At 40.8% G+C, this 22035-nt stretch overlaps 2 protein-coding genes across 3 annotated transcripts in view; both read left to right on the top strand.

The window, feature by feature from the left end:
• TRDMT1 (tRNA aspartic acid methyltransferase 1) overlaps positions 1 to 3735 on the top strand; it is a 30113-nt gene extending 26378 nt beyond the window's left edge. The window contains exon 11 of one of the 2 annotated variants that reach the window (XM_084282776.1): positions 3039 to 3735. In XM_084282776.1, coding sequence (XP_084138902.1) covers positions 3039 to 3139 — 101 coding nt within the window. In that variant the 3' untranslated portion in view covers positions 3140 to 3735. The remainder of the gene's footprint in view (positions 1 to 3038) is intronic. The other variant, XM_084282775.1, reaches the window with a different exon arrangement.
• Positions 3736 to 13509: 9774 nt separating this feature from the next.
• Positions 13510 to 22035, top strand: part of CUBN (cubilin) — a gene marked incomplete at both ends in the record, with an annotated part of 140600 nt that continues 132074 nt past the window's right edge. The window contains 7 exons of the mRNA XM_084282794.1: positions 13510 to 13628; positions 13793 to 13922; positions 14266 to 14358; positions 15370 to 15408; positions 16195 to 16296; positions 17234 to 17337; positions 20882 to 21008. Of these exons, the coding sequence (XP_084138920.1) occupies positions 13510 to 13628; positions 13793 to 13922; positions 14266 to 14358; positions 15370 to 15408; positions 16195 to 16296; positions 17234 to 17337; positions 20882 to 21008 (714 nt within the window). The remainder of the gene's footprint in view (positions 13629 to 13792; positions 13923 to 14265; positions 14359 to 15369; positions 15409 to 16194; positions 16297 to 17233; positions 17338 to 20881; positions 21009 to 22035) is intronic.

The following is a 22035-nucleotide window of genomic DNA, read 5'->3' on the forward strand; positions in this document are numbered from 1 at the left end:
TTGGATTTTATGGAGGCAGAACCAAGGCACAGAAAGATAGAAAGATTTACATTTGAATGACTCCATTAATTAGGGGTGACTGGTTTGTGAAGCCTGACTTTTACCATTTCAGAGTGCTTGGAATGATACTGAGCTTTCTCTATTTTGAGTTCGTCTTCAGGAGCAGGAACTCTCAAGACAAGTCAGGCTTCTGAATTTCAGGAGCATGCAGATAGTCACCTTCTACAAAGTGATCTCTTAACAAACTTGTCTCTTGTCACTGGAGAAATGCACAGCAGCTGGGGACAGATTCCAGCTTCTGCCTTAACCATGGGACCTTCTTTACAGTTCTTGCAGTTTGCTGCTTCACTATACCACTTTTCCAGCTTCCACAACACATGAAACAAGCCTCTCATACAATGCCTTCCACTGTCATATACTCCTGATTCATATACTCAACAAGGTTTTCCCAGTGCAGTGTCACAAGTCTGCCATTTCTTTCCTTTGTGTTTTAATCTAGCCATTTCCCACTTTGTACTTTGAAAGAAAAAAAAAAAAGAAGTGTTAGCTCTAGGCTGATTGGAATCTGGTAAATTTAGCTACTCTAAGTTTCTTGTCAGGATTTGCATACTATATATTTTTTTTAAATACCTATAAGTTGCTATATTTATGGCTACAGTGAAAGGTGTATGCTGGACAGCATTTCTCCCATGTTAAATTTCAAGTCATTATTTGTGAAGTGTGACATTTGCGGAGGAAAATGTGCTATCTTTCTCTGCTCCTGTGTTCTGTAGCAACATTTGGGCTGAAATGTTTAGTGACAGAAAGCCTGGAAATGTAGCCACTGCAAATATGTTCACCCAAGAAGCTAAAGAATGAGAAAACTATAAGCTGAAAATTAAATGAAGAAAATGTCAGGAAGCTTTATCATGGGTACTGTCATGTTGCTAGCTGCACTGCAGTATTATCTGAAGAAACATGACTGTGTCTAAATGGGTCTTTATTGTAACAAATGGATGGCCTTTTCCAATACATGAGATCCAGAGCTAAAATCATTATTCTGTCTTAACATTAACAGATTTATTTGTGCTTTTAACATCTAACTGTATATCTAGTAATTGCACTATAGGTCAATGAAATAATGTGCAGTCATTTGTCTTAGTTGTTGTCACGGGTCCCACAGCAATATCATTAAAAGTGATCAGAGCATTTTTGCACCTGCGACCTGCTTTCATGAGGGTGACGTCAGGGGGCCTTTTCCATTTTTCCTGTTAGTAATGTACTTAAGCTATTCAGAAACAAGTGGCAGCCTAGTGGAAAACCAGCACTCTACTAGTGCACATCGCCAAGACTTCAGCATCACCAGGTAACACACAAGACCTAAATGATGTGATGAGAGCTGTGCAGTAAGTACCAGTGTGCTATGAGTTCTTAAATCTGTCCTTCTGATGTAGGCTAGTCTTGAGCCAAGAAGATAGAAGGTGAAAGATAATGCAAAGAGGCAGATGGAGGAGGCTTGGGATAAAGGAAACAATGAGTCCTGAAAATGAATTCAGGCTTTTCAGTTGCTAAGAGGCAGAAGGAGAACTGAAACTATCAGTGTTCAGATAAGCCTCTTGGCCTCTAGGTGCATGTGTGTGTGTGCACATAAATACACTTTTAAAATATACATACTCTTCTAAAATGTGTAGATTTTGTACCTTATTCAGTGATTTAATGTGAAAACTCCATCTAAGGAAGTCTGTGTAGGGGAACGCAAGCAAACGTTCCAAAGAAAGAAGAATGGTTGCCCAAATTTGAGTGCTGGGAAGCTGGGCAGAATGGCTGGAGCTGGCAAAAAATGTGTTTACCAAAGCAGTCCACGTTCAAAGCATTAATAACTGGCAGAGAAGTATGGAACAACTCCTCCCAGACACCACCTCCTTGGCTTCCCACCCACTGTCAGCCACGTTCTCTCCTGAGCTCTCTTTGGACAAGGACTTTTCTGATGTGCTCTGCAAACTTCAGGGCATATCTGTTGCTACTTCATCCCACAAACGGTTTATGCACCAAAGCTGGGTGGTGATGACCTCAGGGTCAAAGTTAGGTGTTTCTTCTTAGGGAATGAGCAAATAATTAAATATGATCAAGTATCAACAGCTTAGCAAATGACCCTAGTAGTTGAATCACCACTGCTGTTCATTTTTCACTCAGTCTGAAGCAAGTGCACTTTAGCTCACAGCTGGAGTAAGCTGAGAGTGCAAGCAAGGGCAGTTACAGGAGATGAGCTGGCTGTTGGTAACTCCTCAATTTTCAGAAACTTGCTCACCTTTGATTGCACATTGAATATACAGCACACAGCCCTTTCACGATACCTGGACCAGTTTAATGTTTTCTGGCCCTCCCTTTTCTCTGCTAGTCATGAATGTACAATGAGAAGAACATTTTTGATGCTGTCTGTATTTCTGAGTGCATTCTACAGCGTCAGCATTGAATTACATGGAAAATTGTTAAGGTGCTTAATCGTTCCTGGAATAAGACTTGCTCATAGCTTAATCTGTGCTGGTTGTATCTTCCAGTGCGAGTCTCATTTGATTTGCCATATCTGGTTAGAGGACCTCAGATTGGAAGTAAAATATAAAGCTTGTCAAGAAACGCAGTTCATTACATCTGTAGAATCATGTTTTCTTTCTCCCATGGCCACGTTACTCTGCATGTTCTCTAGAGTAGCAGTTCTGCAGTGCTTTAGGTGCTGCTGCTGCTGCTGAGACTGCTGGATGTGTTGAGCTGTAGTAAGAGAGGCTAGATCAGCATTAGATACACAGCAGAATGTTTTGAGGCTACTTTTTAAATCTTAGGTATGGCAGTACTACTCATAGAAGAACTGATCCAAATCCAATGAACTTGTTGGAAATTATAATTTCATGAATTTTTAGGGCTGTGTGTTTGTGTGTATGAAATCTATATGTAAGCTGAAGTCTCTGATAACTGTATTAAGAATTGTTCATTGAAAAAAGGAACGGACTAAAAGTTAGGAATAAAGCCAGACTAATTACACTGTATTATCTGTTTTGTTTTAGGCTTTCCTGACAAAGTAACAGTGAAACAATGCTACCGTCTCCTGGGAAATAGCCTCAACGTACATGTGGTGGCAAAATTGATCTCTGTTATGCTTGGATAACTAAGAACATCAATCTGATGGTAGACTGGTAATGGAAAATGCTTTCATCTTTCAAGAGAAAGCGGATGGCAGCTTAACAAAATCCATGCTAACCAAAATATCTGTGCAGATATTTTGCTAAACAGTTCTGATGTGTTTTAATAACTTGCATTTATGGATTTGCACTGTAGAAGCGTTTTATTTAAATGGAAGTTTCTGGGAATTAGTTGCTGTATTTAGATGTTGAATTTAGTTCGCAAAATGAAAAGTAACAGCATTCACATATATCTCAGTGCAAATGGTTAAACCAGTTTGATTCTATCTTAAACTGTACTGACAGTACAATATAAAAGGGCTGTAAATGCCAAAGCTATTTTAATTAAATGCAGAGACCAAGTTCTACATGCAAAATGTCTTCCTCTGTAAATATCAGTGATCCATTCTTAACAGATGTATTGTATATGTGATTTATTTTTTCTTTTGTATCTAATGAAACTGTAAAATTCAGTATTTTATATCATTTTTAAGAAGATGGTGTCATATGTTTGTCTGACCCTCTCTAAATACTTTCAGGTTTATGGAACCAAACTGTGTCTGTCTCAAATGATTTGTCTAGGTGCAGCTGAATAAAAATATGTTAATATTATCACAACTCTGACAATAACTTGGCTGTTTCTGTTCTCACTTACATTATCCAGGTTGAGATCATTGCTTCTTACCAAAAACCTACACACGAAAGACATAAAAATATTTTAAAACTTCATGTCTAGGTTCCTTTGGCTTAAGAAGTGTAGAAAAGCTATATGGGTTTCTTCTAAAAACTTCTTTACAAACTTTGTAGTAGTACTAGAGTTAAGAGTGTATTTCGGGATGAGATCATTGCATATGGCCAGCCTGAGAGTCACAGTTCAATGTTATCTCATAGACATAGACTGAATGGTTGTTGTTTTTTTTTGTTTTAATCATTAGGTCTTGTGAGTTCAGTATCTCTGTAACAGTAATTTTCCTTACTGTTACATGGGAAGACTGAAAGCCTTCTGAAGTAGTATGTGTTCAGGTTGTTACTTTCTGTACCAATAACGTTATACTGGTATCTAGAGGAAGAAAACAGAAGAAAAGGTGAGATGATGCTTAGTAAGCATCCACTGGGGAGCTGGCATGCTACAAAAATGAAGGATTTCATATACTGCTCATGGTTCCTGTGCACCAAAACTATTAGTTGTCAAAGCTGCCAATACTAAAAGATTTTTTTTCCCCACCGCCATGGGATAGTAACAGTCAGTGTGTATGGTGCCTAGGTTTGGTAATGCAGTAGAAATTAAAGACTACAGAGAACAGAACCAGTGTAGAGATCCTGCAGCTATTCTGACCTGTTGTAGTCATCCTGAAAAAAATAAGCATGCCGTTGTTACTTTATGCCATACTTTTATCTTATGCTGACTCCTTGTTTAATTCCTCTTCAGTCTTGATTTATGTGTTGCTTCTGGACTATTAAACTGGGAAATCCTTGGGCTGAGCTTCTGCAGCCTGTCTTAATCCTCAAGAGCATTTGGACCTCTTGGAGTGTTCCAGCTATGAAAGAGAACAAGAAAAGGATTCTCCTAAAAGACCTCTGGAGTAGGCTCTAGAGAAGCAAGAGACCACCTATCTTCAGGTGGTGTTTTGCAGTAGAGTAATGGCAAAAAGTAGTAGGCTAATGTTAGCTGTGCCTACTACTAAATAATGCAAAGAGCAAGTGTGTTTTTGGCAATGTTATGAACCATAGTTAGTTACCTGTTAACATGGTGATGATAACTGTATAGATTTATTGACTAGATTTTGTTCTTGTGAGGCATAATAACAGGAAGTTCTATTGCTATTTAAAGTGATCCAAATATTCAAAGGAAAACAAAAAAGATCAGTTCTATGTATAAATTGGGATTTCTTCCTGCTAAACCATGTAAATAGCCTGTTGATTTCAATTCTCTGTAATGGCAAAATATTACTATTAACATTTAGTTTTAAATTCCTTAATTTGTAAAACATTTTAATTAGTGTAAAGCATATTTTAAGTATTTATATACCGTTCATAGTAAGTGGTATTAAAGCATAATTCGCAGTTAATCTAGCTGCATCTGAAACCATGACACAGCACTACAGCCTGTTACATGGTGGGAGTCAATTTTAATTTAATATGATTGTGAAGACTCAAATTTGCTTACTAATCAGAGCTGCTTATGAAGGAGGCATTTTGAAAAAAAAAAAAAAAAAAAAAAAAAGGATGTTTCAGAGTTGCAATTCCATATCTATCTATTTTGCTCCTGGTAACCCTGTAATACCAGCAAAGCTAAATTGAGTGACTGCTTCTTATCCCATCTGTTTGTCATTAATAGGCTCATCACTGAGTGAGTGCTGGTGGGTTGCACCTGCTTGACCTCACTTGGTGATCATGTTGCTTCCTTTTCCGAGCAGTCTCCTAATAATAAGTGCTTTGCAGCCTACATCAGTGCAGCACTTTGCAGCTTCAGCTTAATCATTTTCACAGCACTGAAGTATAATTGCAAAAGCAGCTGAAAGGTAAACGAGTGAAACCTGGAAGACAGCTCTGGAAACTGGAAGAGATTTCAAGACTCTGTTTTTTGTTTGCATAACTTGCTTATTCTGCATGTATGAAATATATATCATTATCTGAGTGAGATGATACGGCTGAATTTCCTCAGCCTTGAGAAGTTTCACTGATAGAAAAGGTGTCGTATTTGGTGGTGACATACTTATGCACTCATTTTTAAAGCTTGCTGATTGCCTTACAGAATGCCTTACCTACATGAGCTTGTTTTCATCTGAGTTAATCTAGGTATCCCTATACCCATGAAGAAACCTGTGTAATGATGAAATTACTAACATATCTTTTGCTTAAAGCACTGGCTTGAGTATTTTTGATATGTGAACTCAAAGTTCTCCAGTGGAGGTATATCCTTCTGTGCAGGGAACGTAACGCTCCTGCCCGTAGTTTTTTTAATTCACCTTTTGCTGACCCCCTTAGGAGGAGTATAAGGTTTGTCAGGAATCTGTGTATTACAGCCTGGAAAAACACTGGTCTGTGCTAACGCTATCATATGTCTAAGACTTAGTCATGGGGAAGCTCAGTTTGTTTTCCAGAGAGAGATCTCAATGGTAACAGTTGAAATCTGAACAGGTCTGCCAGTGTCTCAGTGACTATAATTCTGTGCTAGCAGTTGTTGCAAATTGATAAGATGAATAGAAAAATTAGCAAATGTTTGTTATATCTCAAGGATGAGCTATTCATTCTCAGCTCACCCTTTGATTTTTCTGTTCTGTTAGCTTGCTATTCATACTGAAGGTTAACACTCCGGGGTCTTACTGTATAAATGCTGAATTTATACACTCCCTCCACCCTCGAGGGAGTCAACAGCCCCTCCCAATTTAATGTCATCTGCAAACTTACTTAGTGTACCTTCATGTCCTGCATCCAAGTCATTTATGAAAACATTAAAGAGAACTGGCCCTACAATGGAGCCCTGGGGAATCCCTCTGGTGACTGGCCACCAGACTAACCCACAGATGTAACCCCATTTACTACAGCCCTTTGAGCCCAATGCATCAGCTAGTTGTTCACCCATTGCATTATATATTTGTATAGCTGTATGCTGGATGTTTTGCAAATATATATAAAGTTGAAATCTGTTAAGTTGAGTATATTTTATTATATTTTTATGTTTTTTTTTTTTTTTAATATATTTTGTCTCTTAGATACTTAGACACTTAGATACTTAAACACTTGTGCTCTGTGTATTTTTTTCTGCATCGTGTTTAAATAACAAACAGGTCATATCAGTGAGAAATAGTATGTAAAGTAGAAAAAATCAAGTAAATATCCAAGGCAAAGTAATGCTAAAGTATGAGGGATTAGGCATAAAGTCCAAAATGAACTCCATTAGGCATCCTTCCTTTGCCTGTGCAAATAGAAGTGTTCTAGTGTTACTGACCTCATTAAGGGAAGTTTATACTTGTTTAGTAACAACTTGCTTGGATAGATAACATATCCAAGTCAGGATGGAAAATGAGTAGTGAAAATGTGTTGGTTTAAATGTTATTGTGAAACACATGAACAGATTTGTATTACTTTTATCTTTACTTGGTTACAAGGGCTGAGGAACTTACATAGCTGTCCAAGAAAAGAAGTATATGGCATTAGATGACCAGCCAGCTATCTGGGAGTGCAAGAAAACTGGATCAGTCTCTCTGACTTTCCTCCACCTTGTCTTTTTGACTGTAGGAAGAAGCATAGACAAGGGATGTTTTTACAAGAGGTCTGATGAACACAGAAACAGAATTAGAGGAACTAAATTAGTACAATGCAATACTCTACTTTTAGTGAGAGAGAGGCGTTAGATGGAATTTCAGGGATTCTCTGGGTGGCCACTCTGGTTGGGTACCTTCATTGGGGGCTGGTACTAAAGTTCAGACAACTCTGCAGCAAAAATAGTCTTTGAAGTCTCCTCCACTTGGGAACCTCTCTGTTTTTAAACGTGGAAATAGATCCTGAAATCCCAGCATGGCTGAGAGCATGTTTGTTTGTCCATGCAATGGGATGTTTTAATTTAAGGTACAACCTGGCGTTTGAAAGCAAAATGCATTGGTGGTGCTAATGTGTTTTCTCACATAGTAATAGTTTTAATTAGTTCAAATGTTTATCCTGTGTATATTAAAAGTAATAATATTTTCATTTATAAATATTACACTTCAGTATGGGATTCTCCTCAGAGCTAACAATTCTGAATAGCATTTTGACTGCATATTCATCTCACCATGTGGCATTACTGAGTCACTGTGCATGTATTATAAGGTGAAGCATGGGGAAGAGCTCAGGAGAAGACTGGGCAAATTCATGGAATAAAAGTCCTTTGAGAGTACCAAGTAGGTAGACTTCTGGCTGAAGAAGTTCCCACACTGCAATATATGGAGGCCAGGAGAGTACTTAGGAGAGGTATTGTATGCGCTTGCCCTTCCATAAACCCTTTCTTTCCTAACTGTCTGCTCTTGGCTGCTGTTGGAGACCAGGTACTGACCTCGATGGATCTTCTTCTCAGTATGCTCACTCTTACTTTTCTTATATTTGTGTTGTTGACAGCATGCCAATATTTGTAATCACACCAATGTATAGCAAATGATTTATGGACTGAGAATGTGCAGCTCAAATCTAAGCCTCCCCATAAAGCCAAGAGTACAGAATAGAATGAATCTGAGAGAGAGTGTGCAGCCAGGGCTGTTCATGGCTTTAGGGTTATTGGTGGAGAAGGGTGACTATGCAAATGGAACTCCCTAAAAATAACTCCAGCATACTTGAATATGCTGAATGGAATATGAACAATTTGAATATGCTGAAAGGACTGGAATAATCAATAGGAAAGAATAAAATGACTGTAACTTACTAGAAATGTTTAATGAACCTAATTTTAAAAAAGAATGAAACAGAAAATAGGAAGCATCAAAGTGGTAGTCTATAAAAACAGTATGTGTAGGAAGAAGAATCAAAAAGGCAGGAACCAAAATGTGAGTTTTGTAACAAAGGAAAAAAACTAATACATGCTATAACTGTTTTCATTGTGACAAAGGAGAACTAGGATGGTAGATAAATTCTAGCTGAACTAGCTAACTAAATCAAAACTCCTCTGTTATTTACTATTAAAAGCTGAAAATCTACATTTCCTAGCCAGTTAAACTCCATCAGCAGGTAACTTATTAACTTCATCGACTGTGTTGAAGGAGCAAAATCTTAAGCAGGTGTCAGAGGGCAGTGTGCTGAGAAGTAGAAGAAATTTTTAAGGAGTGATGTGGGAAATGGAGCCTTGCAGCTGCTGCAGCCCCTGAAGAAGGTGCTGTGGCCATAAAACTTTCCAGACACACATTAGGAAGAGGAGGAAGGAGTAATGGGACAGCTGAACTTTGATGCCTTTGGGCAGCCTCCCCTCCATCAGAGAGCTAATCCTTCCGAAATTGTTTTTCAGTCAACATTGTTTCAGCTGATGTAAGCTGTGGTTGTTGATCCCCTGTAGAGGGCCCAATACCAGGCTGGTGCTCGATCATCTCAGAGCTGCAGGGGCACAAAGGGCTGAATTCTGTAACGAGCATTGTTTATACCAGAGATTTGCACACTTGTACCATGTAGGTAACAGTCCTTTATATGTCGTGTGCCGCAGGGAAGATGGAAGTACTGGTAGGTATGACCTGAGCTGAAGTGAAACCAGGGTGAATGTGTATTACTTGGCAACATGCAAAATTATCTGCAAATAATTTAGTTTTTCCTTAAAAATTAGCTGAGTTTGGTATCCATACCAGCAGTTGCACTTCCCCCTTAAAAAGGGAGCATTGTCAAGTTTTGTGTCATGTCTGCATCTGAGTTGATTTCTTAGATGCAATTTATGCTTGTTGAATTCTGGCTGTGCTCTCAGTCAACTCTTGTCTTCTCCAGCAGCATCTCTGCATTGCAAGCACATGCTGCTGCAGACGTAGATGGAAACCGCCATTTCATTTCACACAGCTTCGTACTGAAGCATAAGATGGTGATGAATTGTAGTCCCTGCTAGGACAGGATGAACTTCAACCAGAATAAGATAGAGACAAATGCTCCATTACTTTCTGCCAAATCTGTGTGCAAATTATTCTCTTTAGAGATGTTTCCTCAGCTATAATGTCAGTGAGGTAATGGAATGATTTTCCCCAGGAGGAGGTGTTCATGCCAGCTCTCCTTGTTATAATGAACAGTCCCTATACTTATGCCAGATACTTGCAGGGTTTCCATTCTGTTCCCCCAGAAAATGATGTCTTAATCCAGTATATTTCAGTAAAATTAAAAGGTGTGGACCTATTTTTCTCCTTAAGATGGTTTATAGATTTCCCAACTTGGCTAGCCTAAGGTGCATTCACTAGAAATAGAGCAGTAAATTAAGCAAAATCTTGAAGGTCTAATGAAAGGAAAGTAGTGTGTCATGCAAGGTTTAGATAGATGTCCAGAGCTCTTTCCATCCTATAATCAGTACATAGTCAAAATCACCGGGTCTTCAGGTCAAACATTGTCTAAGCTGTAAAGCCTGCATGAAGAGAAGGTGAAATGAACTGTTTTTGTTTCCTCCTTGGATAAGCAACAATTTCCCCAAACTCTATAATATATTGCTCATTTGTCATTTGCTATATTAGAGTTAATTACTTGGAAAGTGAAGCTTGAATTAAAGATTGACAGGCAGGAAAGAGAGACAATGCATACTGTATATGCCAAAGCAGTAAATAGAGATAAAGAAAGGATTTGGTGGGGTAACAGCCTAAATTCAAACTGAAAACTGTCAACATACAATGCATTTTGTTAAAGTCTTCAATACACATGTATGTGTACATTCAACCAGGCTGCTAGAAAGTGCAGTTTTAGCTGTCCCATAAGCTCTTCAAGCTGACACCCAACACAACATACACGCTTAGTAGGCTATTAGATAAATAAAAATAAAATAAATACAAAAAGCACCACACAAAGCCCAGGCATAACAGAACAGACATGAAGAATGTTACTAAGCACTAGTTTAATGGACAGTACAAGTATACCCAGAGGCAGAAGGTATCCTGTTGACTAGACAGACATCAATAATTCATCTTTGCTTTCCTATTCCAGAACAGGGTTTCAGAGCAAAGAGCGGAACAGAAAATAAATAATAATAATAAAGGAAAAGTAAAAACTGTGGGGACAGATTCTCATTTGGTATAAAATATCATAGTTTGTTTGGATTGACTGGAGTAGGGATGGTTTACATCAAGTGTGGATACAATTCCATATTTTCACTTAAACACCATCCCCTACATTGGTGAAGGATAACACAAGGTCTTTCCTCCTCATGCTCCTGTGTTCTGGCAGCAGCAGCTGATAGACTCCATCTGGAGGGCACAGCCTGCTGTGGGCAGGGGGGTACCCAGAGGGCTGAGCTGCTGCTACTGCATCAGTGAGCAGAGGCTTATGGCATGGGCTATCTCAAACCACCGTGGTTTCAGGGGGAGCTTCACCTCTGCCCTTCCAGATCTCCAGGCAGAAACAGTAACAGTTGGATTACCTGCACCACAGTCTTGTGTCAGCACAACAAATGTGATTAGCAGGCTACCACTGTGCTGAATTATGAGGTAAGATTTGAAAAACTCAGACAATAAACTGTAACAACAAGCCAGTTTTTCATGCAAACATCAGAAAATAGTGGAGGTGGTGGGATGTTGCTGATACAATGGACATTTTAGTTATTTGTAGTAAGGATAAAGTTATTCATGACAAAGCAATAAACCTTACAAGTCCTGGCTTCACGCTCACTTTCACAGTGTACTTCTGTGTATTCTAGAGGTGACATTAATATTTTTGGTCACCACATCCAATCTAATCCCAGGATACAGGAAGGCACTGAGCCTTCTGTCTGAAACCTTTCTGTCTGAAAGCTGCAGAGCTCATTCAGTCCTCCAGTGTTAGTGTCCAACTGACCTGTGGGCAGAACCTCTCTGTTGGGTGAGAAGTGCAAAGCGGAGCAGAAATGGAGGCTGCCTACGGTTAGGAGGTGTAGGAGCTCTGTGGTCTCTGTGAAGGTCTGGGACTTGAAGGGCCAATGAACGGTGGCCACAGTTATCTTCAGCGACAGCAGCTACAAATGTTGCTGTACTGCTCAGGTTCTGAAATGTGAGCAACCTGTATGAGTTAGGTATTAAACAAAAGGGTTACTGGGGACAGGACAAGGGGCAGTGGCCACAGAATGGATCACGGGAAGTTCCTCACCAACATGTGAGAGAACTTCACGGTGAGGGTGACGGAGACTGGAACAGGCTGCCCAGAGAGGTTGTGGAGTCTCCTCTGGACATATTCAAGGCCCGTCTGGATGCCTACCTTGGCAACCTGCTCTAGGGAACCTGCTTTGGCAAGGGGGTTGGACCCGATGATCTCTTGAGGTCTCTTCCAAGTACTACAGTTCTGTGATTCTGTGAAAAATGCATGAATTGTGATGGGACTGGAGGTTCAAGTAACTCCTAGCACAGTGTATGCAAAGCTGCTCTAAGCAGGGACACGAAAGCACAGCAAGATCTGTGTGAGGGGAATAGGGGACTCTGGCAAAAGCAAAGGATGGAGTAGCAGGGATTATCACATAAAAAGTGCACTTTTGGGGTGGAAGATGGGGCTGCAGAAACCCTGACGTGTAGTAGGAGGCACAAGGACTGAGTACATGGAGTCTAAGTTGCTGCGGTGGCATTGGGAACCATCACCTGGGAGGAAGAAACAAAAGGCCAAGACCTGAGTAGATACGTCAAAAATGGGTGGGACATGGAACCTTCCAGAAGCAGCCTCCCCACTCCTGGAGGAGCAGCCACTGATGTCAGTGCTTCTGGAGAGGCCACAGCTCGGAGCCCCGTCACCTTGTCACACACAGAAGTCACGTCACGAGGCGTGTGTCCAGGCCGGGCTCTGCAGGGGCAGGGGCAGCGGTGGCCATGGCACTAAATTGGGTACAACACTTCTTTTGAGAAGGGTGCAGCTGAAGGGTAGAGGAAAATGGGGTCAAGATTCAAATTTTGGCTCTCAGAACATATTAATTTGCATTCTTTGATTATTTTTGAGCATTATCCAAATCCTTCCTTGGTCTTCTCCATTGTCTGTGGCTGGCCCTGAATTTGGGAGCCCCAGCATGTGCAGTGAAGACAGCCTCCATATGCCAAACAAAATGCAGTCCTCTTGGTGTGTGATCGTCTTCTCAGCATCTGGGGACTGAATCATTTTTAAGTCAGAGCAACCATATTTGGATAAAATTGTGTTTTTCTGTTGCAATTCATGGGATGCTGTTTGGTACTGCTAACTTGTTTATGTCATCTGCCCAATGAATTACTGTCTGGAAGCTTCTCCTTCAATACAAATATTCCTTGCCAGCTACTGTGGTTTTTATATGTTGTTATTTTTGGGTAATAATCTAGGTTTTTTAGTGCTGCCAAATAATCTTTCCTTCTGCCATGTGGTGCAGCATGCAGGGACAGCAAAGCATTCCCATAGCAGCCAGCTATGCGTTACAAGTGTGCTCTGAGACACAGGGGGGCTCAGCTGCTCAAAGGTCAGAGACATGATGATCCAACGCATGCAGATTTTAATTAAATACCTTTCAAAGCTCCTGCAGCCAAAGGAGAAAAACGCACTCAGTGTCTAGATTATTTGCACACTGTCAATCTTTAATTAAGATACCTGAGATAAAGATTACCTTTACTGGACAAGACAGCAGCATGGGCACCTTGTGAATAAAGAGCTGTGTGAGAGCAAAGGGCACCTGGGCTCTCAAAAGTACAATTCAGCACTAGAGGTTTCACTTCAATCTCAGGACAGCTGGCGGAGAGCAATGCTTTGGGCTGCTTCTGTTTCTGGGCTATTAGTTGCATTGTTATTACTTGCTGGATTGAGCTCTGAATCAAACCACTATGAAAAAAAGAGGCAGAAAAGAAACATTTATGATGAACAGTAAGTACCATTGCTATTATCAATTGCAAATGGATTTATTCGTATGGTGGGGTTTAAGTGCCAGTAATGGGAACAGAATGACTTTACTGCATACATTTTCTACCTACTTTCTGGCAGATATGTGTAACTAAATGATCTTTTGTTTTTTTCCCGTAATACAACAGGCCTCGTTTGTCCTCAGAACAGGGTAATCTAGTGTTCCACGCTGGCTCCAGCAAAAATATTGAATTTAGAACTGGACCACTGGGGAAAATAAAGCTTAATGAAGAAGATCTTGCAGAACTTTTTAGTCAGGTGATATAGTTACTTCTCCTTAATGTGTCTTCGTTTCCAGTTTTGTACATTAGTAGTTTAATTTTCTTCAGAATTTTTCTTTGCAAATGTTTGATGTGTTTTGTATGATTGTTATTTTACATTTTTTCTCTTAGCACTCTAATATGAACGTGACCTATTGCGGACCTGTAAAGTAATCAATTTGTTACATAAAGTAATTAAAAGATTAAATTGTGCATGGAACAGAGCTCTCTGTATTTAAAGAGACTTTATAATAGTAATATTAAGCAAGAATAAAACTTTCCTAAGCTTTTAAAAAATCAAAGCTTGTTTTACATTTACCCTTTTTAAAAAAACAATTTAGGTGAGAGAAAGTAACGCAGAGATTCAAGAACTTAAGAAAGCCAGTGGTGTCTCTCAGAACGTGTCGCACCAGGTTTCTCTGCTGGCTTCCAAGGTGAGCTGCACCCTCGTGTATTCCACCAGCATTCTGTATTTTCCATTCCCCAGATTAACAGAGTTGCCTGATGCATTTCAGTATTTCTCGGCTTCGATTCAGGGAGCTGGGGCAGAGTCCATATTTAACATCAGCTCAGAGTCTGTTTAACATCAGAGATACTGAACCGGTATCTCTGGAGACAATGGAAATAGTCCTGTAATTCCCATAATTTCCAATGACCAGGATTCTTTTTCTGTTCACTGTCTCCATGGACTATGTCCTCTAACATTTATGGAAGTGAAATCTCACTAAGTTGAGGCTATGGACCAAATATGTTCTTATACATGTTACCTAGATATTCCACTGCATGGGTGAAATGGGATGTAGAGATTTACAGGGGAAAGAAAATACCTGCAAGGAACTTTTCCCAGCTACTAAAGACTTTTCTCCAACAGAAGATGGAAATCCTTTAAGTGACTTCATTTAGGTGTCTTTTGTTAGAGTGCAGACATCATTTCATTATAGGAAAATATTTTATAGCCTGAGACCTCCAAGGGAAATTGTCCTAACATGTGTCTATGGTATTCCCTGATTCACGTTCTGCTTGCTATTTGTGGATCTAACCAACTTGTTGAAAGGTTCAATATGTTGAACCTTTCCTGGGCTTTCGGTGTACCCACTTCAGTCCTCAGTCCTTCAGATGGCTCATGAGCACCTGAGCAGTCCTGTTGGAATATTCATGTTCTTAAACACCCTAGTGCATCTTCACAAGACCGTTTTTCTTTTTGTAGGCAAAATTGGACATATTCTTTTCATAAGCAGTGATTTTCTGAACTGCCTAAAGGACTTAAATCCCAGTGAATGGGATCTGATTTGAACCTGACTGTCACCAGGTTTCATACACAAGCTATACTCCAAAGAAAGCACTTTGTTAGTCTACTGGCATCCAGCATGCCAGCCCTGAGACCAACACGTACCTCTGCAGTGGCTCTCATGCCAAGGACAACTTAATTTGCATTTCTCTTGCAGATCACAGATCTTGACAACAAACTTCAAAGCTTAGAGCAGGTGAGTAAATGGGAAAGAAAATGAAGATCAACAAAGAAACATCTGACCCTAAGTAAGTAAGATAAGGTTACAATGATTAAATAGCTAAATGATTTCTTTCCTCTCACACACTGCTCAGGAAAACCTTTTCTGGTAACAGGAGGTTTAAAAAAAGCCAAGGTTTGTAAAGGAGGTGAAATACCCTCTTACAAAACATAAACTGTGTAGGAGCCTACATTCCTTAAAGGAAAAACAATTGTAGACTGAAGAATAACAACTAGATACCAAGGAAAAATAAACTCTTCCTTCACTTATCTGTCAAGCCAAAGACTGAAGAATTTAAACTGGAGTTTGTGTTGTGCTGGAAATAGCTTATTTTCAACCATCAGCTGCTTCTCCATGAGCGTGTGACAAGCCACAGCTACTCCTGCCAGTAAAAGCAGTTGTCCGATGAGTCACCCATCAAATCAGGAAGATAAGATAACCAACTCTCCATCTAGACTCACTAACAGCCTGCCATTGAAGAACAGTTTCTATTAATATTTACGTCTTACAGAGCTTCGCTCATCCTAGTGCTTGCAGCCAGTCATCCTGTGTAAGATCAATCATACTAAGTCATATTTTTGTACAGATGTGAATGAAAGAGCTCAAAAGTTTTGCAAATTAACCTCACTGAAAAAGGTGAGAGGGAAAGAATGAAAAAAAAAAAAAACAAACACAAAAACTACAACTTTGTCTTGAAAGTAAATGCTGATGAAAAACTAAATAAGAAGGAAGCTAATTGCCTGCTCTCTTGCTGGGTTTCAGTCTCTCCAGAGGAAAGCCTGCAGCAGCAACCCCTGTGAGAACTCAGGGACCTGCGTGAACTCATTGGATGGTTTCTTTTGCCTCTGTCCCAGCAACTGGCAGGTGAGTCTGTAGACTCCCTGAATGTGTGATGTGTGTTGTAACTGCAAGGATGTACCTGGCTTAGCAGAATTGTGACAAAGCACACCACTTTAAAATTGTTCAGGATGGAGTGAGATATACTGAACAGCAAAACAACCACAACAGAGTCATCACTTAGTTTAAGTGCAACATATTTGGTTCTCAACAACACTGACGTACACCAAGAAAATCGAAGCCCCAACCAGTGGGTCAGACCCTGCACTGCTATATGTGGGTGATGCCCCATGGAGTCAGTGATGCTTGGCAGTTTCCACAGCAGAGAATTAGTCTTTGCTTTTTGTTGAGCAGTGTGAACTGAACTGCATACCTTGCTGTTGAGCTTATGCAAGGGTATAGAGAGAATGAAGGAAGGGAATGGTGTTTATTGAAATCCAAAGTAAAACAAATGGGGGTGTAAGTAACCAATCCCATTCTGGGTTTTTGAAATCCAAAGACGTTCTTGGCAAAGGCTTTAATGGTGTTGTTACATGCATTTGAAGATGGAAAATTCCACCTTTTTCTCAAAAACTCTCAGCCTGAAAATTGTCCCACTGAGACTTGTGTCAAAACTGATGTAGTTTCAGTCCTAACAAAACAGCATCTCCTGATAAGAACAGTTTGAAAGAAAATTTTCGGAGCCTTTTGCTAGGGAGTTGGAAAGTAGTGGGACCGACAGTACTAAGCTGTCCATATGCTTTCTGCAGACATCTGAAATATTTTATCCCTCATCTGACTGATAATCAGGGTCACAGAAACACAGCTGAACAATAGAGTGTTGTTATAATGTTTCATAAGAGAAGCTGTGTTGATAGCAGCCCGTGGTTTGTGTATGTTTGGAAACTATATTAAACATTGGCTCCATGGTTTGCTTCATTTCTCTGTTATTTGGAAAATAAACTGGTTTTCCATTTCATCTTAGGGCCTCCTCTGTTCAGTGGATGTTAATGAATGCCAGATTTATGCTGGAACGGCACTGGGCTGCCAGAATGGAGCCACTTGTGTGAACACACCCGGCAGCTACAGGTAACTTTTCAAAACTATACATAAAAATGCTGTATAAAACACTGCTATGTCTGTGCCATCTGCAGCACAAGTTCTAGTAACAAGTCTATGTAGTATCTATGCACTATATATCACCTCCTTTCAGTCTGAGAGGCCACAAAATCATTAGTACACTGTATAGATAAGCCCTCCACAGGCACAGATGCCCTCCAAAGCCATCGCTTGCTTCAGCACAGGAGCAGAGCTTTTCTCCAGCAAACTCTTTGAGATGCTGGAAACTTCCTAAGCATGTGGACATCAGTGTTCAGTGGCATCCCCAGCACGCTGCATAACTCTTGGAAATGCCTTCATCTACTCCAGAAATACCAGCAGCACTGAGACTGGAGCAGCACAAGCAACACACAGTGCTGTCAGATAGAAAGGGAGGAGAAATGCTGCCTGCAGCAGGCTGGCCAGGAGGGTGCTTGGGCACCACAGACACGAGGTTCCTGGGGCTCACCCTCCTCCAGCTGTGCCCAGTCAGAGGGCAGTCCTTGTTCAGCTCGTTAAGAAACATGTTTCCGTTTACAAGGCAAGCCAGCCTGAACATCCTGAGTCTTATTTTCCATAGTGGCAAATAATCTGGTAAATAAATAACTTTCAGATATAATACAAAGCTCTCCCTGTGCAGTGGGAACAAGCAGGCTGGATAGCATGCCACAGCTTTCTTCAAAGCAACTTGTCTCCTGCTTCAGCATGAAAGCCTTAGCCCCCACAAATATTTGCTTGGTGTAACACTGCCTTACAGTGCTTTGTCAGTTCTTGGAGGAACTTCACAAAAGGGAAATTCTCATGCAGTGCTCCTCACACTTCAGCAGGAACACAGAGCCTGTTGAGATGTTACTGCGTGTGTAAGGCTGCCTGACAGCTTTTCTTTGATTTTAAAGATCTTTATAGCTTGCTTGCAGCTGTCCTCAATGCAAGACATTTATCAAGGAAACACCACACAAAGCAGCCTGCCTTTACTTATTGTTTCTTACTGTGCTCTGCTATGTGGCATACAGGTGTGTGACTAAATTAAGGTTTGAGGGAACAAACCCTCTGCCTTTTTCTCAGCTGCTTTCATTGTGTTTCTATGGTCATGATTCCTGAAGTTTGTTCCCCAGTGTAATTTTTACAAATTACACAATTACTTCAAAGAAACTAGAACCTCTTTGTAAGTCACAAACATTGTGATATTACTGCTTTTGCATTATGCCCTCAGGATTATAGTTCAGTCCTTTCCCCAACTCCATTCTACTGTCTTCACAGACTCCTTTCACATAATGTCCTACTTATTTCTGTGCACTCCTCGGATGCTAAATCCATCCCTAAACAGGGTGACATTGCTCTTTTCAGCAGCTGTAAGAACATTGCTGCTGGTTTTTCTGGGGCCCAGCACCCCTTGTCACCCCAGTCCTGCTCTGGTGCAGTTACATACACCAGTAGGGACTGTTGATAAAGAAAATGGTGATATGTAACTTCTCATAGACCTCAGGGATAACACCAGGTGAAGGACAGTGCTCAATCAGGTACTGTCAAATGGAGGGTAATGCAGTCTTCACTCCCGTTTCAGAGTCTTTACGTGCAAGCTTTAAGCTCTAATTCAGGAAAGCACAGAGGTATGAGGAAAAAGCAGGTATTCTAGAAATGCTTTCCTGATTCAGCACCTCAAAAGGACATGGCATCATTTGGACAAAAGGTCATGGGAATCCCCATGTTTATCAGACATTTGCATCGCAATCAGCATAATGGGGGCCTCACCAGGACACGAAGGTAGCAATGGGAGAGGATCAGGGCAGTGCCACGCCGCACTGCTTTGCAGTTTGGCCAAAGCTCCTTGCAGCGTGGCCGACTTCTCAAAGCTGAGCAATTTCAACTGGGTAATGGATTAACCTTTGCCAGACTAGGCAGGAGACAGTGTCATTTTCTTTCTCCTTTGGAGCCTCTCCAATTGCCTTGCTGTGTCCTTTGGAGCTGAATGTGAGGCTCTGCATGTACTTTGAACGTTTGGGGGTGTTCTGCTTCCCTGTCCTGCCGACTCTCTGCTTGCCCAGCTTGAGCGACTGCACTTGGAAGATGATGTCGGTGTATTTGCTGTCTCTTGCATTAATAAACATGCAGTTTTACAGTACTGCGACTGCAGTTTTGAAGCCTGAGTTCACCTGGGTCGCTTGTCCTGGGTGCAGAGTTTAGTTATCTGCAATTGGCTTATCAAACACTTTTTCAGCTGATCACGTCGCCATGGCAAGGATAGCATGGCATACTAGTAAATTGCTCCAAGGTCCAGATCAGCTGCACTGGAATATCTGATTCAAACTGTGTAGGTAAATGCTTGTACAGAGGTGTTTTTATTTGGTATTTATTTATTTATTTATTTATTTATTTTTATTAGCCAGCTTAAAAGCAAGTGAACAGGGCCAAGTGAGTGCTATATGTCTCTGTGGGGATCAGACATCTCAGCACATTACTTGCATCGAAATAAGTGTCTCACCTTCATTTTATTAAAAGTTATCTAATTCATGGGAGTCTTTCTGCAGTTTTAATCCCATTCAGTTAGTTGTATTTCAGACTCAGTTTTTGTCCATGTGGAAATAAAGGACCAGAGAAAAGAGAACCATCACCTGATAGCCCAGAAGCTCCTGATTTCAGGTCCACTGTGTTTGTGCAATGCTGTGACTAAGGTGTGCCCTGCGGGATGCATCCCTTCAGCCTGCAGCTTTGTTCCTCCTACCTCAGCAAACCCTTGTGCTGCCACTGTCACCCCACAGAGTGTGAGGCTGCCCTGCTCCCTGCGATGGGCTGAGTGCAGGATAGGAGGGAATGGCCCTGGCTGGGCCACCTCCCAGGTGAGTGCTCAGCAGCAGGGAAACTGCTGCAGGGTTAAGAGCTAACACCACCATCTCCTGCAGTGGTGGAGGTTTAAAAAACAAACAAACAAACAAAAACAATAACAGCAACAACAAAAAGAAACTGCAGTGACAGCTGTAGCTTATACATCTCTGCTTTGGGATGGAGTGCAAGGAATGATGTCTGGACTGCTCTGGGGAGGTGAGTGGGGATGCTCCTTGTGTACAGACATAGATAGGAGATAAGCACCAAGCCTCTTGATGGCAAAGCAGTTTTGTGTATTGCTAGAGGTAGAGCTTTAGGTACCCAGCAACATATGAAGGTGAAAAGCAAAGCTAAGGTGCTCTCTGGCTGAAACGGGGATTTCCAGGCACATATTCTGCTGAAGTCTCACTTTAAATGTTTCCTTTTTCTTGGATTTGTGATTGTAACAAAAATCTGTGGATACTCCCGTGGGCCTGGACAGTCACGGATATGAGCAAGTCCCACATGGCTCTTCAGTCTCTGCTAGACAGGAGCCTTGCCTCTGGCTGCAGGATTATTAATGGGATTGTCAGTACTGCTAAATACACAGGGGCTTCATGAGGAACACCATATAAATAAACACTGCAGAATATTATCTTACTATGGTAACACATGATCTTTAAGTGCTATATAGAAATAACATATTGATTTTTCTGTCTGCTTTCACCATTAGCTGCTCCTGTACTCCAGAAACCTATGGGTCTCACTGTGCCTCGAAGTTTGATGACTGCCAAGGAGGATCTGAGATGCTCTGTGAGCATGGCATCTGCGTAGATGCAGAAAGGGATCAGCCCAACAAAGTAAGGAACAATGTATAAGTCTCGTTATGCAAGGCAGCATGAACATGCAATAGATTATGCTGAGTACCACAAAACTGTGTAGCACTGAAAAGACATCGAGAAATGCCACTGCACAAAGAAATGCCACATAACCTCTCTGATGTCTCAAGGACAGCAGCAAGAACTGGAAATGCTTTGTGTCTTGTTAAAGAAACTTGTGAAAGTATTAGATCTACAATTACATCCATTGGGAGATTGGGAATAGTCTTTCAACAGTCAAAGTCTCATTTGAAATATCATATTCTTACCATTCATTACTTGGGGAGTTCAGGACTCAGTTGCTGGAATATTTTATTACTTAAACGATTCAGAAGGACAAACATGTTTTTTGTTTTCCCTGGGAAAAGCAATACCTATGGAACACTGACTGCTGGCCTGGTGGCTGCTGCCTGTGCTTGGTGCTCTGTACCATCCATTTGACTCCATCACTGACTCCAGGCCTCAGCTGTCCAAGTGCCTGTACTGGGTGGATGCTAGCATGTACTCGAATGGCCTTCTGCAACAAGCCAGATAATTGTTTTTGGGACAAAATCCGGGTACAGGGTGTTCACTCCAAAGGCATGGATGGAAGATGCCAGCTTTGGCTCTTTCCACTCAGAGCAACCCTCCAAAACTACCCTGGCAGGCTTCTGTTCCTTAGTGTTCCTATACACCCATGCATCATTCCAGCCACACCACATATTCTTTGTGCTAAAATGATTTTTTTCTCAATTTGTAGAAATTTCCACAACTCATCACTTGTTTTCTACCTATTTTTGTGGAGAAATCTTTTTCAAGAGGATTCAGTGTTGGCTTAACAGCATCTGCTCCTGTGTCTGTCAACAATACCGTTCCCATTAGCTTTAATTGTACCAAAGCTAGATAAATATTGAGTCTGGCCATTAGTAAAGCTTAGAAGAGAGAAAATTGTTGTTAATGAGAATGTATATTTGCAACTTAATGTCATCTCTTCATATTATATAGGTTACTGAAGAGTTTGCATGCAGCC

This window comes from Netta rufina (assembly GCF_964035555.1).
Source record: "Netta rufina genome assembly, chromosome: 2".
Lineage (NCBI taxonomy): Eukaryota > Metazoa > Chordata > Aves > Anseriformes > Anatidae > Netta > Netta rufina.